Raw genomic sequence first — 25,159 nt, forward strand, 5'->3', positions numbered from 1 at the left:
GATTGAATGATACGGATAAGAATGGGACGATGACAGTGTTTCTATCGGGATATCTTACCTTAATCTCATTACTACTGATATAAACCTACCGAAAAATAAGATGGAACCGGCGCAAAATACTACATCACAGTCACAAACAAGCCGTATAAAGATGCCATGTTAACAGAAGAAAGCTATCTCCTAATTCATCTCAGAAATTAATAAACACACATGCATCTTATACATTACAGGCGACAACAATGCACGCAAAACCAGCAGAAACACAATCAGTCCAGTGAGAAGAAGAAGATATCCATAACAAAAATATAAATTAAGTGCTCGATTTATTACCGGTCTGAAAAGCTATCAGAAAAAAGTGGCGCATCACATAAATTGTGGGTAGAATCAGCATTGTCGTCTGATTAAAACCTAAGCCTCTATGTGTAAAAACATATTTATATTGATGCCCGAGCGTGTCTGTCCCTCTCAACCAATACAAACTGCTTATCTGACGTTGTACGATTTGATTTTTCCAACAATTCATAAAAAAAATTTACATTTGAATCGATAGCTATGTAAGATGTATGTACCAGGCTAGCATACAAACAAGCACATTAAAAACGAATTCACTGAAAATGTTATACATGACATTTCGAACCATGAGTTGAAGATCGCATTAGTTAAGTAATTTTACATTTTAAGATGGATGTCGGCACGTACTGCAAAAATTATTATTATCGGTCTAACATGCATTCTTATGATTTGCCGCTAAACTATCAAATGAAAGGTCTTAATAGATGTAGCTTTTTATCTACGTCATGACGTAAGCTGTAAAAGATTTTTTCTTTCATTAGTAAAGTACATGCAAGACACATAAACATATACAATATGGCATAATATAGCATAAAAAAAATTTATTGTGCGACAATATAGAAGAATCATTGATTTACGTCTGCACTTGTTGTTGGCGCCTTTGAAAACTATTTAAAAAAAATTTAATATAGAGAAATTATGAAATTATTTGATGTCAAATTTCGCCATAATTATTCCAACGTTTAAAGTCTCAAGATGAGCTAATTCGAAAGCGCATTTCGTAGCGCAATTATACTCCCACGGAAAATTCTACAGTCAATTATGAAGTAAGCTTTCATGATGTGTTAGCATTCTCGAAGTTTGCTTTAATAAGAACTTGATGAATTTTCAAGGAAAAGTAAGTTTTTTTTCTTTCTTTCCACAAAAATTTTGAAAAAAAAATTTTAAAACTTTGAAATGATTTTAAATGTGAGAGTTTGAAAAAAATATGTTGGTAAGTGGTGGATGGTGATACTTCTGAGAAATATGATAATGAATTTGTTATAAATAAAAAAATTTTAATTCTTAAAAGTAATGAAAATCTTGTTATAATGAAAAAATTTTCAAAAGTCTGGGAATGACAATGCGAATAGAGCTACTTATATGATTTTTACAAACAATTTTATATCCAGCTGATACATCGGCACGATGGTACAAGGATTAAGGTGCTCGGCACTGTGGATTTAATTACCGGGTTTGAAAGCAACTACATCCCCACCAATCACATGCGAAGTGTGTGATACATTGATTAACGTTTATTTGTTCTACATACTTTACCTGTTTTTTACTGCGGCTTCTGAAAACTAATAAAAAAAAAACATTTAAAAAATGAATAAGAATAGAAAAAATGAATGCAACGATAAACACTCTTACAAGATGTAGAAGATTTGACCTTTGCAGATGATCCACTCATGGAATTGGGAGGAGAAAATAAGTCTTCATATAAATTTCATTCACATTTTTAAAAAAATTATCCTTCTGCCGATTCTTTTTTATTCATTTTTATAACAATCATTTTCAATTATTACTCTATACCAACTTGTCTGCGATAATATTTTACTTCGTAGATATAAATTTTTGTAAAGTTTTGTTTCTAGCTCTTAAAATCTTTTTCCGCTCTGTTCTATATCTTTTTTATCACCTCTCTCTTTCTATATTTTTTTCTCATCATTTTTAAACTTTGATTTATACCCCCGTTGAAATTTACTATAATTTTTATACGCACACATCACACTCTTTCTCTCTCTTTCTTTCTCTTTTTCTGTCTTTCTCTCTCTCTCTCTCTCTCTCTCTCTCTTGCTCTTTCTTCTCTCTTTTCAACACACTTTTTTTTTATCCAAGTTTATCTCTTTCTTTCATTTTCATCTTTCTTCTTTCCGTGACAATTCAAGGTACAAACAACATTCTTATTTCTAACTCTTACTGTAAATTTTTTTTATTCCATTAGTTTTTAATTTTAAATCCCACGCACAAAAAATTTTTTTCTTCTTCAAATTTTCAACCTCCTTCACTGATTTCATTCCAGTTATACGCATGTGAGGCAAATGCCAGTTTTTAACTTTTTTTTGTTTTTTAGGTGGCGAAAAGGCATTTCTGCAACTGCAAACTGGCTAAAAAGAGATCCATGGTGAAGTTTATTTTCATTTCAATGTGACAATCTTGTCACCATTTAAGCTAAGGTTTGGCCATACAAACGTCAAAAAGATTTTTTTTTCGTATTTTTTTTATCTTATTAAAACAGTTCTAATTAGATGTTGACTCACTTTTTTTAAGAATTTTTAATCAATAATCCAAAAATAAAACTTCAAAAATAGATTAAGGCTTTTAGAAAAACGCCTGCTTAATGAATTATAAATAAAGTAAACAGAATGAAAGAGTGTATGGAAATATTTTTCACAAAATTTTTAATAAATTCTTATGCTAAAGTGATGCCTATATCAATAATTATTTAAAAAAAAATTCACATTTTACAGCTACGTTAGTATATTCAAACGCCATACTCAAGCCACTCATTTATAACACCTAACACAATTTGGGAATGAATGAATTATTCAGAAGAACTGATAGAATTTTGAAAATTCAGACAATTGGTTTCATCTCAAAAAGAAAAAATCTCACACATACAAACGCTTTAAAAAACAGACGCACATAAACACACACAGACACACACACACTCAGACACATACACACACACACAAACTAGGACCTATTTTTTTTACGAGAGGTGCCGAAAAGTTCCATTTTATACGTGACTCGTCAGCCTAGATTAGATTCAAATCAGCGTTGGCTTGGTTATCAATATCTGGCTCGTTCATTTTCTACATGCACATATACATTTTATTCTGAAACATGAAAAAAGAGTACATACACAAACATATTTTTCTAAATGTATCTATTCTCTTCTCCGTACCTAAGTCATGCCACATTCAAATCCATTTAACTGCGTCATACAATTGACAAATTTTTTGAAAAAATTATCATGTTTAGTTCCACTCGAATCAATTATTAACAACAAACACCAATTATTATTAAAACTTAAAACTAATTTAAATACTAAAATTAAAACTTAAACATACATACGATCGGCTTTTTTCAAAGTGTTACATAGTTAAACGTTTGCATGGTCTTACTATTCACAACATATCACGCCGTATCATAGCGAAAAGTTTTATGTTCACTACATACCGAAATAATACCGGAAAATAGCAATTGTATTATAGAGAATACAAACATTCATTTGCCTAATACAAACATCCAAGCGACTATTCACAGTTACGACTGGATGGGTATTTCTATAGTTTTGTTATTACACGCTTGGTCAAACTCAACGGTTCATTAAATTTCCAAACTTGACACTCACGCATCCAAATATAATTTTGTATATATTTATGTATATATACAACGTTTGTATATGTATACTTTTGGTATATACTTTATGTATATATACAACGTTTGTATATGTATACTTTTGGTATATACTTTATGTATATATACAACGTTTGTATATGTATACTTTTGGTATATACTTAATGTATATATACAACGTTTGAATATGTATACTTTTGGTATATACTTTATGTATATATACAACGTTTGTATATGTATACTTTTGGTATATACTTTATGTTTATATACAACGTTTGTATATGTATACTTTTGGTATATACTTAATGTATATATACAACGTTTGAATATGTATACTTTTGGTATATACTTTATGTATATATACAACGTTTGTATATATATACTTTTGGTATATACTTTATGTATATATACAACGTTTGTATATGTATACTTTTGGTATATACTTAATGTATATATACAACGTTTGAATATGTATATTTTGGTATATACTTTATGTATATATACAACGTTTGTCTATGTATACTTTTGGTATATACTTTATGTTTATATACAACGTTTGTATATGTATACATTATCTGCAATGTTTGTATGTGTGTGTGTGTGAGTGTGTGTCTGTGTGTCTGTTTGTGTGTGTGTGATTTTGTAACTAAAAAAATTGATGAGAATTGTTGATTTGAAAACTGTTTTGGAATATAATTACTATGTGTGACAAAAAGTTTCAGTAATGAGTTTTTGGCTATCATCATCTTTATGACTAAAATAATCCATCACTGTGTTGTTTCGTAAAAATTTTATTACTATTTGGGATTTATTTTTAGGAAAACAAAACATTTTTAAAAAATATCTATCCCATAAAACATTTTTTCAATATTTTTTCATGTTTTTCGTAATACAAAAAAAAATTTTTTTCGTCGACTTTGCAAGTTTAGGGAGACAAAAACTATTTTTAATTTCAATTTTTCCCGACGCAAAGATGAAAAATCATCCTCATCTCAACCGCACCATGTATCAAGTCGGGTGCCATTTTTCGCTTCTGTGTTCCGTCGTCTTACTCGTTATTAGAAAAAAAAAATTTTTTTTAATCTAAACAATGTCGCGAATTTTTTTAGGTAAAAAAACAGAAAAGACAAAAAAGAAAATGTCAATTTTATTATTTCTGTTTTTAAACGACATGTTTATATTAAAGTCACGCCGTGTTTGTTTTTCTTAAGAAATAGGATAATTTTCAACGCCAGAGACCAAGAGGTTCAGTGGAGAATCTTTACATGCGAAAAACTCTGTAATATGTATGACGAATAGTGTGTGTGTGTCTGTGTGTGTGTTTATATATATATGTGTGTGTGTGTGTGGTGTGTGTGTGTGTGTGGTGTGTGTGTGTGTGTGGTGTGTGTGTGTGGATGTGTAAAAATGCTTTTTGTGAATTGTATGTAATGGAATATATTAATATATCTGAATAAATTTCGTTTGTATGTTGAATGCGTGCCTGTGTGTGTGTGCGTGTGTGTGGGAGGAGTGTTTGTGTGAGAAGTGTTTGTGTATGCATGAGTTGTGTATACGGGTAGTGGATGTAGTATGAGATGAATGTATGAATCCGTTCAACAGAGCTAATGGAGTTATTAACAGAGTAATTAAATTTTTCAAATTTTTGAAGTTTGGAAAGTTTCTGAAAAGAGTTTCAAGCCAATTAGCATTGTGGGAGTAGTCGTTGTGAACGGATTTCAGTTGTGAAATACTATATAACATCATCATTTGGATGATAGCCAGCGCATACAATTCCAAATAATAAAAGTAACAATTAATTTAGTTTACGATTTTACAGAAAAAAAAATCTTTTTACAACTACAAAATTAGCCAACGAGTCTTTGTTTGTCGAAAAAATTGCCTTGGTAAAAAATAAAAGTTCGATGACATTGTGAAGTCCGAGGTTGAGGTTTAAGTGCGTGTGTGTGTTCGTTTGTGTTTGTGTTTGTATATGTGATTGTGTGTGTTTGTGTTTGTTCATTTGCGTACGTGTTTATGTGTGTTTGTTTGTATATGTGTTTATGTGTGTTTGTTTGTACATGTGTTTATGTGTGTGTTTGTTTGTATATGTGTTCCTGTGTGTGTTTGTTTGTATATGTGTTTATGTGTACGTTTGTTTGTATATGTGTTTATGTGTGTGTTTGTTTGTATATGTGTTTATGTGTGTGTTTGTTTGTGTTTATGTGTGCGTTTGTTTGTATATGTGTTTGTGTGTGTGTTTGTTTGTATATGTGTTTATGTGTGTTTGTTTGTATATGTGTTTATGTGTGTGTTTGTTTGTATATGTGTTTATGTGTGCGTTTGTTTGTATATGTGTTTTTGTGTGTGTTTGTTTGTATATGTGTTTATGTGTGTTTGTTTGTATATGTGTTTATGTGTGTGTTTGTTTGTATATGTGTTTGTGGTTGTGCTTGTTTGTATATGTGTTTGTGGTTGTGTTTGTTTGTATATGTGTTTGTGTGTGAATCTCTGTGAGAGTGTGTGAGTTTTTTGTCGGTTTAGTCCTACAAAGTATGTTTTTTCTTGGTTTCATATATGTATATTTGCATTTAAAATGAAGAAGTATTGTGTACATTAATTTCTATGGTAGAATCTTTATCTTGCTTTCCCGAAGGCTCTCATATGAACAGTACCTGGTAGTGGATTTACAAAGTTAAATTTAAGTACCAGTAAGTTTACAAAATTTTATTTGCAGCAACATATCTTCGCCTGGATTTAGAATGTAAATGTAAATTTTAATATGTAATCATTTATTGGTTTGTAAAGGAAGAAGACAACTCAGCTGATGTAGGAATGATCATTTTGAATGGTTAATTCGTCATTATAAGCATTGTAAAAATGTTCTTACATCAGTGCATCTAGTGGATTGAATTACTTCGCAGCGAACTGGTCAAAATTTGAAATACATGTGGTTTGGTGTTCTCCATCTTTTGTCGGTAAAAATATTTGGAATGACCATTTTAAAGAAGAATTTCGAATAAATATTTGTATTATTATTTTATTTAATGGCTGTAGGTTCATCATTATCTGTTTATATTAGATCAATTATGTAGAAGCATTTCGTTTACCGGCTACAATTTTTTTTTTGTTGTGTTCGTTTGTGATTCAATTTTCGACAGAGCACAATGAATTTTGGTTAATATTTTGTTAAATTTTGTTAAATTTTAATTTTTATGTTAAAATGTTGTTAAAATTATTTTGAAGCAAGATCTAGTTAATGATATTTTTTATTTTCACTAAAAACTTTTGTGAAATTTGACATTTTGGAGTTCTCTATAATTTTGAATTGTTTGAATAATACGTGCATTAAGATTGCAACAATAATACATTGTATCAAAGTACTATAGCAAAATTCGTTCTGAAATAATTGTATTTTTGTATTTAAAATGAAATAATAATCCGAAATAATTGTATTTTTTTATTTAAAATGGAATAATAATCCGAAATAATTGTATTTTTGTATTTAAAATGGAATAATAATCCGAAATAATTGTATTTTTGTATTTAAAATGGAATAATAATCTGAAATAATTGTATTTTTGTATTTAAAATGGAATAATAATCCGAAATAATTGTATTTTTGTATTTAAAATGGAATAATAATCTGAAATAATTGTATTTTTGTATTTAAAATGGAATAATAAACTGAAATAATTGTATTTTTGTATTTGAAATGAATATGATAAAATTTGGGACTTGTAAAAAATTCTCCCCTAATATTTATCTGCTACATAAACTCGACATTAACTACATTAAGGTCAAACGCATTCTTATGTCCAGAAATTGGAGATATATGCTTGATACTTGCTCATGCGAGCGTAACAGTATTTGTTTGTTTGTTTGTATGTATGTATGTATGTATGTATGTATGTATGTATGTATGTATGTATGTATGTATGTATGTATGTATGTATGTATGTATGTATGTATGTATGTATGTATGTATGTATGTATGTATGTATGTTAAAACCAAATCGTGATGAATGACACCAAACAGTCAAACATCTGATTAAAAGGGTTAACACTTTAATGTATCGTTAGTCTCACACGTCGGCGTATGTATGTATGTATGTATGTATGTATGTATGTATGTATGTATGTATGTATGCATGTATGTATGTATGTATATATGTATGTATGTGTGCGTGAGTTTGTTTGTTGTGTGTGTATATTTTTATCTTTGTGTTGGTGAGTTTTGTATAGTTTGAAAATTTACTGTTTTTTTGTAAAATACTTGTAACTCATTGCAACCAAATGCAAATAGATGTGTTTTTTCAAACAATTGTTTTAAGCTATTCTTAATTTATTTAAATTTTTTTTTTCAAAACTATGAAAATCACCATTTTTGTCAAAATAAAAAACAGAGCTTACTTGCAATACGTAATGTGGCCAATGATGTTATCAGCTCAGATGGCCTCATGCTGGCTGACTATGCTGGTCTCCTTTGAAAGGTTGGTGGAAAAAAATATAATTCATAATTTCATAATATTTCATAATATAATTCTTCATCATCGTTATTGTCATCACCATCATCATTATCATTACTATCATCGCCACCACCATCATCATCATCATAGCTATCTGTCATATCATCATCAACATCGTCATCATTCTCGTCATTATCACATCATCATCATCGTCATCATCACATCAAGGTTCATTGCAGTCTGTCACCCACTAACTTCAGCATACATATGTACTGTATCGAATGTCAGGCGGGCAGCTATGGTAGCATATGCGGTTTCTGTTCTATTCAATATGCCCAGGTTTTCTTCTTCATCTTCTTTTTCCTCCTTTTCCTGTCTCTCATCATCTTTATTCTCATCACCATTATCATCATCACGGTTGTTATCATTCGGTTTTCTGACAGTTTTTTTAACCTATTTTAAGTAGTTTAGTTTTTTGCAACGTGTATGTGGCAAAAATTTTTGCTGGTTGATTGGTTGGATGTTTGGTTGGTTGAATGGTTGGTTGGCTGGCTGGCTGGTTAGATGGTAGGCTGGTTGGATGGTTGGTTGGATGTTTGGTTGGTTGGTTGGTTGGTTGGCTGGTTGGTTGGTTGTATGATTGGTTGCCATGTCATGTCTCATCTGATTAATCAATAAACTAAACAAACACAAAGAGTGACTGACAATGACACTTTTTCTACCGATTGCCGTACGTAGAAACTATTATTAATTATTCATTTGACTAAATGATCGATCGATTAATTAATGATTGTTTGTGTTTGCAAATTGGGAATGCCAGAATTCATAGTATGTACCTACATAAATGTATAAACACCCACCCATCCACACACACACACACGCACACACACACACACGCGCGCACACACACACGCGCACACACGCACGCACGCACACACACACGCGCACATGCATGCATACTTATAAACTTACATATATACATTTTTTTTAATTTAGGCTCTGTTGTTTGCTGAGCAAAACGTGAAATGATGCATTTTATACATGCGTTCACCTACATATATGCATGCAGTTGCGTGTATAAATACACACACACCCATACACAGAAAAATCACATACATAAATCACACACACACTCACACGCACACAAACATGAAATCAAAATTATGTTGATTTGAATAAAAATCAATGGAGTTCTTTCGAGGCAACCAAGCGTCTCTATGTGGCCAATATTTATTCTTCTCTTTTTTTTCATATTGGTGATCTTAGTAGTAGTGGTAGTAGTAGTAGTAGCAGTAGTAGCAGTAATAGTAGTGGTAGTAAAACCAGTAGGGGTAGTAGTAGTAGTAGTGGTAGTAGTAGTAGTAGCAGTAGTAGCAGTAATAGTAGTGGTAGTAAAACCAGTAGGGGTAGTAGTAGTAGTAGTGGTAGTAGTAGTAGTAGCAGTAGTAGCAGTAATAGTAGTGGTAGTAAAACCAGTAGGGGTAGTAGTAGTAGTAGTGGTAGTAGTAGTAGTAGCAGTAGTAGCAGTAATAGTAGTGGTAGTAAAACCAGTAGGGGTAGTAGTAGTAGTAGTGGTAGTAGTAGTAGTAGCAGTAGTAGCAGTAATAGTAGTGGTAGTAAAACCAGTAGGGGTAGTAGTAGTAGTAGTGGTAGTAGTAGTAGTAGCAGTAGTAGCAGTAATAGTAGTGGTAGTAAAACCAGTAGGGGTAGTAGTAGTAGTAGTGGTAGTAGTAGTAGTAGCAGTAGTAGCAGTAATAGTAGTGGTAGTAAAACCAGTAGGGGTAGTAGTAGTAGTAGTGGTAGTAGTAGTAGTAGCAGTAGTAGCAGTAATAGTAGTGGTAGTAAAACCAGTAGGGGTAGTAGTAGTAGTAGTGGTAGTAGTAGTAGTAGTAGTAGTAGCGTCAGTAGTAGTACTAAAACCAGTAGTGGTGGTAGTAGTACTATTATTAGTAATAATAATAGTAGAAGTAGTAGTAGTAGTGGCAATTGTGGCTGTTGTCAAAATGCTAATCGAGTTCATTTTCCACCTATTAATTTTTTCGTCACCTTACTAGAGAGTTAAATATCATCTGAAATGTCACGAAGACGATTCTGTTGCTACTACTGCTGCTGCTGCTACTACTGTTGCTGCTGCTACTTATGAAGACGACGACGACTATGATGATGATAAATATGATTACGACGACGATGACGATGAAGCCGATGACCCTAAAACTAAGGATGGCGTTGAAGATGATGATGATGACAAAGTCTACTGTTATGTTGTCTGTCACCAGAGTGTGTGTCATAATTTCTGCTTTCGTAAATAATAAAAAAGCAATAATATTAATAATTAAAATAATAATAATAATAAATAATAATAATAATCCGTTTTTTGTCACTATTTAAATTAACTTTTTCCCTCATCTGAAAGACAAACAAATGTTTCAGCTCGTGTAATTTAAACTTACGAGCAAACGACGTCGCGTTTCTGTTGCCTTTCTGTGTGTGTCTGTGCGTGTGTGTGTGCGTGTGCGTGCGTGTGTGTGTGTGTACATATATGTGGGTGTGTGTACATATGTGTGTGCTTGTGTGTGTGTGTACATATGTGTGTGTGTACATTTGTGAGTTTATAAAAACTTTTAAAAGGTGTGTCTTAGTCCTCTGTAGACTTTCTTCAGGACGAAATTTTACCGATATTTATGAGACATTTGAAATTTTATCAAGAAGAGTTCACATTTTACGAGAAAATTGTGTAGTATCGAAAAACTTGATAAATACAATGTTTTAATAAACAAAAAGTTGTTTTAGATGAGAGGTTGTCCATAGGTTAGCTCTAGGTACGGCCATAGTCCAGAGTGAAAAATCTCTTCACCATGAACCATTTCGATCAAAACCATCTTAAAATAATTTTATTTAATGTCATTGAACTTGGTTAGCTGTACTCGTCTGAAAGCAGGTAGAAAAATAAAGTAAGAGTAGAAACAAGATGAATTGTTTTTGTGCCGAAATGTGAAGAAGCATGGAAATGAAAAGTGAAGCGCTATGTTGGAACGAAAGAACGAATGAAAGATGTGGAAGGAGGAGGAGGAAGAAAAACTTGCATCACTCCGCAAAAGTGTTCTCCGCTTGATTAATATTATTTTTTTTAAGATTGATTCGATAAAAATATAATGGTGATGGTCGTGGTGTTGCTGAAGATGATGAAGAAGATGAAGAAGAAGAAGAAGATGATGAAGATGAGGATAATGATGATGATGATGACGACAACGATGATGATGATAATTTATTAATGATAAAATGGTGATTTTAAGATAATGATGATAATGATGATGATGGTTGAGATGATGATGAAGATGATGTTAATGATTGTGATGATAGTGATGATGCCGATGACGATGACGACGATGATGATGATGGTGATGTAGTAAAACGAAAGTAGCGAAAAGAAACCTTGTTATAAAAATTTTTATGCTGTCACAACCACAGCATCATCATCATCGTCGTCATCATCATCACCATCATCATCATCGTTATCATCATCATCATCAATGCCACTTTCTTAGTGTCATCATCACATATAAGACTATCATCATTGTTATCATCGTCATCATCATCGAAACTGTCATCATCACCATCCCTCATCGTCATCAAAACATTACCAAAACATTATCACCATTCTTTGTCCTCATCATCATCATTACCAAGACAACATCATCTTCTTCATTATCATCATCATTACCGAAACATTGTCATCTTCGTCGTCATCGTCATCAGTCGGAACGCCATTAGCGGTAAACTGTAAACTATTGTAATCATGCTTCTTGGTGCTTTCTTTAGACGAGTCAGACAAATACACTCGTGTAAGAGAGGGGAAACAATGTCGCAATGTTAACACGCAAACTCTTGCTCAGTTTTTCATCATCCATATCATTCTTCGTCACCTTCATCGTCAACTTTCATCATTTCAATGCCATATCATCGTCATATTTGCAGTCGATCTAACACTTTAATAACAAACATTCCCAGAAGGTATTATTCTGATCGAAACTCCCTCTTTTTAATCAGTCATAGCCCACATCGTCTGCAACCCTAGCGACTCATTCAAAGTGAGTTTGTGAGAAAAATGCTTCAACTACTGTAATAAAAAGGTCATCCTAACTGCGGTCGCTCACACGCAGAAATCTCGCACGCATCTGTCCAAATAATCTACAATTATTTGGATGGATTTCACATTTTCAACTGCAAAAACTGAAAATATTTTTATCCGAAAACAGATAACGTGGCTAAAATGGTGTTGTCAGTGTTGCTATATCTCAGAAAAAAAATTTTTTTTTGTGAAATTGCTCTCAAACACAACAGTAGTGTTAGTCGCATTGAACATTACATTCTCATAATATTAATAAACATACTGGAGATAGTATTACGAGAGAAAGCCAACGAAAAACCATGCACAAAAATCTTGCCAAGAAACTTCTAGACCTAAATATAACACCGAAATGAAACAATTTTAATTGAGAAATAGGCTTATGGTCATTAAATTTTGCGAAGCCATACATACATCTGAGGTACTCTCTGTTGGGAGGAAAAAAGTTTGAAATTATATAAAAGATGCTCCGCTTACATTGCAAAAAATTCTAAAAAACTTTTCTACTTTAGATAATAATAAATTTTCGTTTGTTTTAATTAAACTGCTTCCAATGAATTCTCTTTTAAGTTGTTAATCATGATTTCAGAAACTAAAAAAAACACAAACACACCAACAAACACACACAAACAAACACACACACATACACACCAATAAACACACACACAAACACAAACAAACCCACAAACAAACACACACACATACACACCAATAAACACAAACACAAACAAACACACAAACGAACACCCTATTACGAAGTTATATAAGTATCAAAAAACTTCAGATAAATGAACAGACACGTTTTGTATACACTTCTACATACACAAACACACACACAAGCACACACACACAAACACATACACACGCATGTAAAGACACATACACACATACACACGCATACAAATGTTTACTATGACTCTGAAATAAAGATAAGGCAAGGTGAAACTAACTAGGTTATATTCTATTCTGTCATCATCGTGAAACTGTTTTCTTCTGCATGTATGTCACAAACATTTTTTTTTTAGAAAAAATTTCTTTCCGAAATAATTTAATAAAAAAAATTTATATGACAAATTTGACATTATTATGAAATTTATGATTATTTATAAAAATAAAAAATGTGACATAATGTGACACTATTATAAAATTTATTATTATTTATTTATTATTATTTATTATAAAAATAACTTTATGTTCATAAATTTAATACAATTTATGAACATTTTAACATTTTAAGTTTCGTTCTAGGATGGTTACAGCCGCTTCTAACTTTATTATTCAATTTAATTAGGTTATATAAAAGTGGAAACACCTAAAAACACAAAAAACACACTGACACACACAAGCACTCGCACACAAACAACAAACACACACACACGCACACCAAACAACAAACACACACACAAACAAACACACACAAACAAACACACACACAAACACACACACACACGAAATGCCCATTGAAGCTAAACTTCAATTTTCTTTTCTTCTTAATGCTCGGATGATTTTCTGATTGTTTATATTCATCATTCTTCAGTGCTACAACATTAAAAGATGCCTGCTCACTCGCGCCAGCCCTACTGGCATAAATAATTGTAATGTAGAAAAAGTTGTTTGACTTGGACAAAGCTGGGTTTGTTGTAATGGAACGTGATGAGAATTTGTAGCTAGCAAGTATGAATTGAACCTTTCGACAAAATTGAAAAATTTGAAAGAGTTTAAAATGTTAGGCAAAATATATCTGGAAAAAATCTGAGTTTTGAAAATTTAGTGATTTATATAATGTGTATGTGATTCGTTTTTTTTTTCTTACATTCTCTCTCTCTCTTTTGCTCTATTTTTCTTTTTTTAATTATATTTTTTCTATTTGCATAAATAAACAATTCTAAATATAGAGATAAATAAATAGAGAAAGCAAACCAGCAGATGCAGTAAGAATATCTTTCCTTATCTCACAGCATCATCTTTGCTTGCAATTTTATACCCAGAAAACTGCTTCCCAGCCTCAGCAATTATCGGGTAATGGCGTACATACAAATATGAATGTTGGAAATAAAAAAAGGGGTGCAGTCAGTCAGGAAAGAGCAACTGAAAAACAAAAGTTTATATGTAAATTAAAAACAAGAAACACAAAAATAACAAATAAATGTACAGATATTGAAGATTTGTGAGTTTCAAAAAAGTAGATCATCAAAAAAATTTGAATTTTAAAAATTTTTGTATAGTTTTTTTTTTCACCTGTTATACCCAATAAAAATATTTTCAACAATCTTTGAAGCATTTTTCTCGTTCGGCTAATGGAAGCAGTTGCATAGAGATACAGCATTTCTAAACATGACAGATGGTCTGACGTTTCACTGCTGGTTCAATGCATAAAACATTGATCATGTGTGGAGACAACTCTTTAGTTTTGTCATTTTTGTAAGATATGCGTGCGTGGGTGGATATACTTTTCCTCATTCTATTTTAGCTATTTGTCTTTTCACTTATCTTTCATTTGTTTCTCTTTGTTTCTCTCTTCTCTCTCTCTCTCTTTCATTTTCACTCTTTCTCTTTCTCTCTCTCCTCTCTCTCTCTCTCTCTTTCTTTTTCACTCTTTCTCACATGTTTTTCAACATATAAGAACAAGTGTGTGCCTATGATTCCATCTCATTTCTTATTCTCTTACCCTTTCACTTTCAATCCTTCTCAGGTAATATTTTCATCTATATATTTTTTTAATTTTTTCACTTTTTTTCTTTTTCTCTCTCTTCTTACTTACTTTCTCTTTTTTTTCTCTCTCTCTCTATCTTTCTTTCTCTTTCTCTCTCTCTCTTTCCACTCCTTTTAATTTCTTCTTCGTGTGTGCAATATGCAATAGAAAGAGAGAGAAAGAGAGAGAACAAAACAAATGAATAATTGAGAAAGTGAAAGAAAAGTAGAGAAAGAGAGAGAGAGAGGGAGAAAAAGACAAAAATCAAAAGAAAGAGAGAAAGGGAAATAAAAAAAAGAGATAATGCCTTCGATGACTTTGTTTATTTCAACTTGCCATCAGTGCCACTCGCGAAACATGCAAAAAAAGCAAAAAAAGCATCAGCTTTCAATCGCTTCAGGAAAGTTCTTGCTAAACTAGGTTGCATGGTTATAAGAAGTTGCGAAGTCACAGACGCCAGACCATTTTAAAATTAATTTGAGGCTTTAAAAGCAATTATGCAATTTTTCGGGTTTAAAATTTATAGAACTATTAAACTTTTTATTTAAAAATCTAAAAAAACGTATAGAACTCTTAAACTTTTTATTTGAAATTTTTTTCAAGAATGAGAAAACTGATTAAGACAAAATTGTCAAATTATGACTACTGTTTAAAAATTTTATTTTAAGTTTCCACTTTCCTTAGAAAAGGTTCTTTAAAAAATAAAACAACAAAAATATTTTGCACGAAAATAAACATCAACATATCGACAAATTTTTTCACCTTAACTTTATCTTAACTTACATTTACACTGAACAAACACACACAAAAACACACACACGCACACATCCACACACGCACAGACATATACAATGTAGTGAAACACCAATGCTTACTTTAAAAAAAACCTAGCCTTTTAACATCATTTCTTCCAGCTGAATGGAAATCCATGTTCGAATCATTAGCGATAATTGAACTGAAAACTGGCCGAAAAAATCGTTGCTGATAACCTAGATGGAAAAACCTTTCCGTTTGTCTTTGTGTAATTCGGAATGTTTTTATGCCAGCCAGCAAGACAAACGAGCTATTAAAACAACTACAAGACATTTTTTTACATTTTACTTTCATGAGTTGTGTTTGTTCGAGTATTCTTGGCTGAAGATAAATACCATGACGTAGGAGTTGCTTGCCATCAATTTTTTGCGCATGATCGGTTCATATTCTATGATTTTTTATTTTGATCGTCAGCTCTGGTGTGTATAAAAACACAAGATGACACACATCGGTAAAAAATCCGAATTCATTTTGAAAAATGATTCAGTTGAATATTTATATATTTCTATATTCACTATTCGAAATTATGTTAACAAGAAATGCTTACATCTTAAGTAGTTTCCTTAAATTAATATAACGAGACAGGAGGAATAGGGTAACGGTTAAGAGACTTGGTTCTCTTGTTGTAGAAACCGTGTTCGATTTCAAATAAATCCCAGCCTATCATATGCAATATGATAGATGGGTAGATTCAATCGTATTCACGTGTGCTTTGTGTGTGTGTGCGTGTGTGTGTCTGTGTTTATGCGTGTGTGTATTGGTGATATCTTAGAGAATTAAAGAAAACTATGAATAATAATTGATATCAGTGAAATTAACCAAAAAAAATCTCAAATCTGATGCATCTTTATTTGGCAAATTTTCTCCGTGTAGCTGTGCTTGCTGATATAAACGGCCTTTGAGAAACACACATCACGTAATCATAAATGCGAGAAATAATCATAAAGAGGAAAAAATTTAAAGAAACATGAAAAAATTGTTAACAAGAACCTAAAGATGCAAAGCAAACTTATCCCACTGCTTCTAATGGATTCATAAAATACAGCTGAAGCATGTATAAATTCACGCACACACACCCACAAACACATAAACACGCATACATATACATACATACACACATACATACATACATACATACACACATACACACATACATACATACATACATACATACATACATACATACATACATACATACATACATACATACATACATACATACATACATACATACATACATACATACATACATACATACATACATACATACATACATACATACATACACATACACACATACATACATACAAAACGAAACGAAACGAAACGAACGAAACGAAATTTTATTTGATTCCCAAAATTAAAAAGAATTAATTATAAGAATGCAGGCTGACTGTAATCGAGCCCACTAATTGAGCTCATCTAGCACAGCCACCTTTACATAAATGTCTATATTTTGTCAAGATTTTAACAATGATGTTCATACATTAAAAATAAATGTTCAAATTAAGTATGGTCCAAACATAAATATTAGTTCATTATAATATAGTTCAGTTACATTTAATAACTGAAAATCTAAAATAAAATAAAATAATTCAAAATGTAATTTCTATTTAAAATGTAACTTCTAAATGTAATTATTTTTTTTTTCAAAGATTTTAAGTCATCGTATCATTTTTTATCGAGTAGTTGATGCAAATGACTAGTCTCTAACTCGCACATGTTCAGACCAGGTACATTCCTTGTTAATCATATCCGAGTACTTGGCATCCACACAGAGTCGAAAGGAAGTGGAGGGCTGCGAATCATCTGGCTTGACACCATTTTTGTCTTTTTTGAACGCAGGGAAACATGAAACTACTTCCACCTGACTTAACCTGAGATGATCAACTACATCTGACGCTACACATTTTGTCACGTTGCCGATATGAAATATTCTCTTTTGAAAAACTACTTTATTTGCCGTAATCTTCGATTTCGTTGGTGCACGAGAGCCTACAACTACCCTCGGCACAGAATTAGAATTGTCATTACGATTCGGATGATTGTTTCTTTTTTTGCGCTTAACTAAAACAAAATTGTCACATTCCGAATCACTTTCAATTGTAGACTTTACATACATACATACATAAATACATACATACATAAAATGAAAAAATATGGGAACGCCCTCCCCTCGATGGAATTCTTGCCAATATGTATCGAGGTTCTCGGCCCGATGGACCCCAACACCCTTAAATTTCTTAAGGCAATATGTAAAATGATCAGCGTTAGATCAGGCGACAGCAGGGAACTGTTTTTCGCAACTAACCACATTTCGTGCTTGTTGCAGCGGTTCCTTCGCGTCTGTGTGCTTGAAAATATCCAACTGAATGCCGACATGTGCAATTAACGACAAATCAAAGTGTTAATCCATTTGTTACTTGATGTTTGACGGTTCAGTGTCACTCATCATGTTTTGGTTTTAACATACATACACACATACATACATACATACATACATACATACATACATACATACATTCATACATACATACATACATACATACATACATACATACATACATACATACATACATACATACATACATACATACATACATACATACATACATACATACATACATACATACATACATACATACATACATACATACATACATACATACATACATACATACATACATACATACATACATACATACATACATACATACATACATACATACATACATACATACATACATACATACATACATACATACATACATACATACATACATACATACATACATACATACGTACATACATACATACGTACATACATACATACATACATACATACATACATACATACATACATACATACATACATACATACATACATACATACATACATACATACATACATACATACATACATACATACATACATACATACATACATACACAAACACATGCATATACATACAAACATGCATGTATTATACATTCAACAGTTTATTATACGCCTGGGCTTCTTCACGTAGCTATGCTCATGACGAGATTTATTAATTATTTATATATATATATGTACATTTTATTCATTAATTTCAAGAAAACACTTCAGAATTTTGTTTGAAATTTGTTTGAAGATTATGTGAGAACAAGTTTTTTTTTATCAATCCATTAAAATGTTTTTAGTTTGGTGAGAACTTCAAAACTATTCCCCGAAAAATGTAGTATAGAATTACTTTAAAAATTTTTCCAATTCAGTCACTTTTGTACATTAAATGTTAAATTGTTCTAAAATGCGTTGCGCCCTACATGTCACACTTAGCAACAAGTAAAATGATTTCATTTAATTATTTGACGGTGTCATATTTTTCTTCAAGATATTAAATAACTATTTTTTCTCTGTGAAGTTTGAATTTCTTATTTGTCAGCAAATATTTGTCTTTTTTTTAATTCCAAATAATCATTCATCTAGAAATCCAGCCAAAAATATGTGAGGGCTTTTCCTTCTTATTTTTTTATTCAAAATAGAGTTATCTTAATGTCAAAGGCATACCTAAAATTCACTTTTTTTATAAAATTGTCTTTCAACAAAAACTTCTATAATATAAATGATATGTTTTACTAGTTTTTCAGAATTTCATTCTCGCTGTCATCTGATCCGATTAATTATAAAATTTAACCTAAAAACTGTTTTTCTTAAAAATGTTTGCTATGTAACGAACGTGAAAGTAAATTTAGACACTTAGACAGTGTATATATTAATTTTTATTTATATTTTTGCGTCTGAGATTCCGGCACTTTATTCTCCTAAAACAGACGCCACTCTTCAAATGCTTTTTATTATTTAGTCTGACAGTTTTGTATAAAACTCTTGTTGATATTCTTGTTATTTCTTGCCATAATTTTGCCATCTCTTCTACTGTAGAAGTTGATGACTGTCAGATGGTCTCATGCAGTTTCAGTTGATGGTATAAAAAAATAGCCAAGTGATGCTGCCAGTTAATTCAGTCAGAGTACATCCAGGAAGATAAACTAACTTCTGTCTGAGATCTAATTAGGTGCTGCTATATCATTTACAACTGGACGTTATCAATCAAATCAAAACTATAATAACAGTTTCAATCAACCAACTGATCTGTCCATCTAACACGCTGGATCAAGACTAGAAATTAATGATGGTGTCTGCAGATAGACAGGCACGCACATAAGAAAAGGCTGCATGACTCAGCTAATCATGTCGGAATTTATATAAGAAGTCTTGGCTAATGCTTACTAACAATGAAAAGCATTTCTCATTTGTCTCCATCAATCATCATTGCTGATGTCAGCAAGCTTTAGTTAGCATGTAATAATAATTATGTAACTTAGTTATGTGACCAGTGTTCAGCCGGTTACAAAATACTGCATTGTATTACTACAGCTTTCGATATGCAAGAGCATTCAAAGCTGGTATACTTCCAAATCTTCAGTACAGTTGAGCTATCAGTAAATATTGATAAAAGAGGTTGATATTTTGTCCAAATTTTTTCTTATTTTGGGCAAACAAAATTAAGGGGTAAGAAGGTGATATTTCAAAGTGTGTGTGTTAGTCATGGTACTGTTTATCATCATTAAACCGCACATTAATTTATTGGCATTTTTAACATCTAATTTTTTTTTATATAATAATTTACATCGAGTTCTGCGTTTATTGTGTTTGTTATATTATTTCATTATTTTTTTTTATTTCCATATTCTTAAAAATTATAATTTTCAAAGATTTCGCATGAAATGCTTTTGCCAATTTTTTCTCTAATGGACATAAGTAGGAGAAAACCTCTAAGCTCTTTTTTATGGACGTTCTTTAATAATTTTTTATCATTTTAATTGACGTTTTTAATAAAATTTCATGATTTTTTTATTTTTCTCATGGTTCATTTTATTTTTTTGTTTTTATGTTCATGTTGGTAATGTTTGCTTCAAAAAAAAAATCCCATTTCTCTGATGTTTAACAATTTGTATTCATTCATTTTTATTTCAAGAATCTTTTTTTATCATAAAAATTTTTATTTAACTTGTTTTTCTCCCGATATGTAATCACTTTCTACATTATTGGCGTGTAGGTTCACGAATTTAAGAAAATTTACAAGTTTTCACACGTTTTCAGCTGTCATCAAGCAAGCATGGTTTGCAGTAAGGTTTAACTGTAAAAGTACTAGCTTCATAATAAAACCGTTCACTGAACTTATCTCTAGGTTTGAAATGAATGAAGCAAAACTGAAATTGATCGTTTTTTTTGTATTGATAACAATAAAATGAACATAGAAGCCAACTAAATAATGGATAAATCCCTTTTCTTTGAAACTCTTTGAAGTTTCATGTCTACAATTTTTTTAGAAAATTCAAAATAGCAAACAAAAATAGTACTGCTTCTCTTGTAAAAATTTGTTTCTCTACTTTCACTTTTGAAAAAAGTCATTTGCAGACAGCATGGGTGGGCAAACTACGGCCCGCTAAGCTATTTTATGCGGCCCTCGAAGCCTTGTTCGCAAATAAAGGTCGCCAGGAGTCACAAATCTTAAAAAATTCTCCCCTTAAAAATTTGCTATTCAAAAACATATGCGGCCCTTCAAAGGTAAAATAGTTCTCAATACGGCCCTCACGGCAAAAAGTTTGCCCACCCCTGATTTACAGTACACATCAACTGATATTTTTTGGAGTTTATTAATTCATAAGGAATCCAAAATGAAAAAAAGTTAATTAGTTTCTTAGTCTCTTTTTTTAAATGATTTCTTTTCAAATAAAAAAACACGGATTGATCATTTATCTTTAACTTTATTCATTATCACCACAAACATCATCATACATATTATTATAATTAAAATTATTGTTATTATTATAATTGTTTATTATTATTATTATTGTTCATTTTTATTATTTTTCTTATTACCATAGAAGACGGCTAGGTAATAAAAAATTTACTGCCATTCAAGCTTGGAGAACTTGAAGGCTTCCTGATTAGAGCCAAACGAATAAGAATAATAATAATAAAAACGATAATAGTATCAACAATAATAATAATAATAATAACAATAACAATAATAACAATAAAAAAAATCCCCACAATGCAATGCTGTGAAAGTTACGACATGCTGAATTCGAATGAATTGGAATCGATACAGTACGCTGATACGAAGTTGTAATAATAAAAATATTAATTATAACATTATTATTATTATTATTATTATTATTATTATTATCATTATTATTATTATTATTACTATTATTGTTTATATACTGTATAACAAAATTCATTTGTCTACCGCTTTAATATGCGACCGATCTTTAACAAAAATTTATTTCCGATGAAATCCATTCATGTGTATGGCAAAATAATTTGGAATAAAATGTAAGAGAATTTTTTTGATCTGAGTAATTGGAGGTAGTAGTAGATGAATAAATTTTGTTATTTAGTATAAAAACAGTAATAGTAAGCTATGTAATATAACAAGCTGGCAAGTTAGTCAATTTTAATATCTCTTAACGTCAAGAACAACGAACTCCAGCCGCGGTTTCTACATTCGGTTATTTCATTTTCCGTCTCACCTGTTCAATCCGGCCAACATTTTATATCTTCGTATTAACTTAAACATATAGCGGACCTCGAACCCTGACACTTAATGACATACGTGTATGAGGCGACGATTGCTTGCGTGAGATATGTGCGTCGCGTCGTGTGGCGTCGCGTCGTGTGGCGTCGCGTCGTGTGGCCTTGTGCCGTGTGGCCTTGTGTCGTGTGGATGCGGTATGCGAATGTGTACGTCGTGTTTTGTGGTTATGTGAATGTACGTCAAATAAAAATAAAAAGAAAAACATAAAGAAAAACATAAAATTATTTGGCGGACCGATTCATTTTCCAATTAACTTCTTTTTTACAAAGGAAATCATTATTACAACGAAAGCTTACTCCTCGGGCTGATATGCATCTCGAAGCATTCTGCAATGAGAATGAGACTGGACTACAATGTTTTTTCCAATAAATAAATAATATCCATACGATCTTGGGTGGACATACACAAAATGGTAAAAGCTTATTGACCACATGACTAATTAAGTCTACAAAAATTAATAATAATAATATTAAATAATAATAATGAAAATAAAAATGATAAGAATAATAATAAACGTTATTTTAAATTTGATTCAATATTTTTTCTGCCGAAGCGTGACACTTTGTATTGCCGGCTTACAGTAAACTTTTCAAAAATGTTGTGTTTTCATAGTCATATTTTATCATTTTATCATCATCTTCATCTTAGTTAATCACAATATATCAACATAATTACTTTCACTCTCTTTCTCTCTCTCTCTCTCTCTCTTTCTCTCTTTCTCTCTCTCATTCTCTTTCTCTCTCTCAATAGACAGATCAATTTTTCTTCGTGCCCGACATGATATATACATTTCTATGTCTATTTGGATAATTACTATAATTACTTTTATCATTATTATTCTTAGTTATTTTATTCTTTAATTATTATCACAATTACTATTATTATTATTATAGCATTTTACTATATACATATATATTTTAATTTTGATTATCATTGACAATTATTGCTTCTTTCATTTCATGTATGTTTTTACAATGAAAATAAAGAGGTGTTTTCATGATTCTAGATATGATTCTAAATGTACTCAAGACAGTGTAGATACATGTGAAAATTCACGCATCTAAAAGACACAACCTTTGGAATTTTATGTTTTAACAAATAAAATTTAAACTTCAGTCATATAAATTCAGGTTTATATTTTATTTTTCTAGATTTGTCAGTAATCTGGTAGTAGTATAATCATAAAATAGTAATTACTCTTTAACATATTAAACATAACTAGCATAGTTACGACATAAAAATTTGTCTGAAAATATTTTAAAAAGGCGACGAAATAATGTCTTCCATTCCCAACACAGTGTAAACATAGACGATTCATAATAGATATTTCTAAAGAAGATGGAAAAAAATTCATTTTCAAAAAGGGGGGAGAGAAATTTTTTCCTAAAAAGGTGCCAACAACAATATAAAAATAATGATGATGTCGTGATCAGATGAAGGGACATGGACTCAAACATCCAACGCAATAAAAAATTCATTCTTCCATCAACTATTTCTCTCAATTTATTAGTCTTCAAAAATTTTTTCTTTCATTTTTTCATATTTTTTTTCTTTACTTTTTACTTTTTTTAGTTTTTTCTCATTTTTTTGCTGTAAAAATATTCTTTTCCTGTTGACGATTTTAATGTTTAAAATTCTTTTTTCATCGTCGTCGTCGTCATCGTGACATTATCTCGACATCACCATCATCATCATTTTATTCATCATTTTCTTGTTTACAATTTCGAACAAATTTTTTATTGTCTAGACCGCAAATGTTACTTTTTCAATAGTAGATAATTTTTGTGTCAATTTTTTCCCATGTCTGTCTGTAAATGTGTTTATTGGGAAATTGGTGATTTTTTTTCAAAAAAATTGATCATTTTCATTAAGAAGCATAGAATAAATCATATTTTCTTGATGTCTTTGGATATTTAATTCAATATGTAAATTTTCCTTTAAAATAACTTAAAAATAAAAGTTTATTTTCAATCTAATATGGAAATATTCCCTAAAATTCAACATTTTACGAGTGAAAATAAACTTCTAAATAACGATAAACAGTATAACATGGCGGCATGATGGTGTAATAGTTAAGACGCCTGGTTCAGTAGTAACGGGGTTTAATTACAAAGTTAATCTCGCCAATCCCACAAACTGCGTGTAATGAAATGTGAGTGCGTGAGTATAGATATTTTAAAAAATTTTTATCCAAGTGAGAGATGGCATAAACACTCGCAAATACCACAGCAAACATTAACGAAAATTTTACTGGAAACTACATTACTACACAGAAAGAACAATTTTAACTCAGCATAACATTAATTACAATGACATTAACTTGATTAAACGCTACAACGACATCAACTAAAGCAGCGTAACATCAATTTTTACAACATCATCACTAACAACAACAACAACATCTGCAGCAACAAACAACAACATCTGCAGCAACAAACAACAACATCTGCAACAAACAACAACATCTGCAACAAACAACAACATCTGCAACAAACAACAACATCTGCAGCAACAAACAACAACATCTGCAACAACGAACAACAACATCTGCAACAAAAAACAACAACATCTGCAGCAACAAACAACAACATCTGCAGCAACAAACAACAACATCAATAATAATAATAATTTAAGGACACTTCTCAAAATTGTTTACACACGCGCCCTTCGAAATTTAATCGCAAGAATTTTTATATTAAAAATTGGCCGCCGTGTTTTGCTTGGAATTTTTTCATTA

At 31.0% G+C, this 25,159-nt stretch overlaps 3 protein-coding genes across 3 annotated transcripts in view; 2 read left to right on the forward strand and 1 right to left on the reverse strand.

Moving 5' to 3' along the window:
- HELRODRAFT_183205 (hypothetical protein) overlaps positions 1–309 on the forward strand; it is a gene marked incomplete at both ends in the record, with an annotated part of 3,971 nt that extends 3,662 nt beyond the window's left edge. The window contains one exon of the mRNA XM_009012239.1: positions 231–309. Coding sequence (XP_009010487.1) covers positions 231–309 — 79 coding nt within the window. The remainder of the gene's footprint in view (positions 1–230) is intronic.
- Positions 310–17,477: 17,168 nt separating this feature from the next.
- On the reverse strand, positions 17,478–19,683 carry HELRODRAFT_183206 (hypothetical protein; the record flags this gene model as incomplete). The annotated part of the gene is made up of 2 exons (XM_009012240.1): positions 17,478–18,017; positions 19,627–19,683. 2 exons carry the CDS (start codon positions 19,681–19,683, stop codon positions 17,478–17,480), a joined length of 597 nt encoding a protein of 198 aa, XP_009010488.1.
- Positions 19,684–23,760: 4,077 nt separating this feature from the next.
- Positions 23,761–25,159, forward strand: part of HELRODRAFT_183207 (hypothetical protein) — a gene marked incomplete at both ends in the record, with an annotated part of 4,941 nt that continues 3,542 nt past the window's right edge. The window contains one exon of the mRNA XM_009012241.1: positions 23,761–23,813. Coding sequence (XP_009010489.1) covers positions 23,761–23,813 — 53 coding nt within the window. The remainder of the gene's footprint in view (positions 23,814–25,159) is intronic.

Source organism: Helobdella robusta (genome assembly GCF_000326865.2).
Source record: "Helobdella robusta unplaced genomic scaffold HELROscaffold_101, whole genome shotgun sequence".
NCBI classification, from domain to species: Eukaryota; Metazoa; Annelida; class Clitellata; order Rhynchobdellida; family Glossiphoniidae; genus Helobdella; species Helobdella robusta.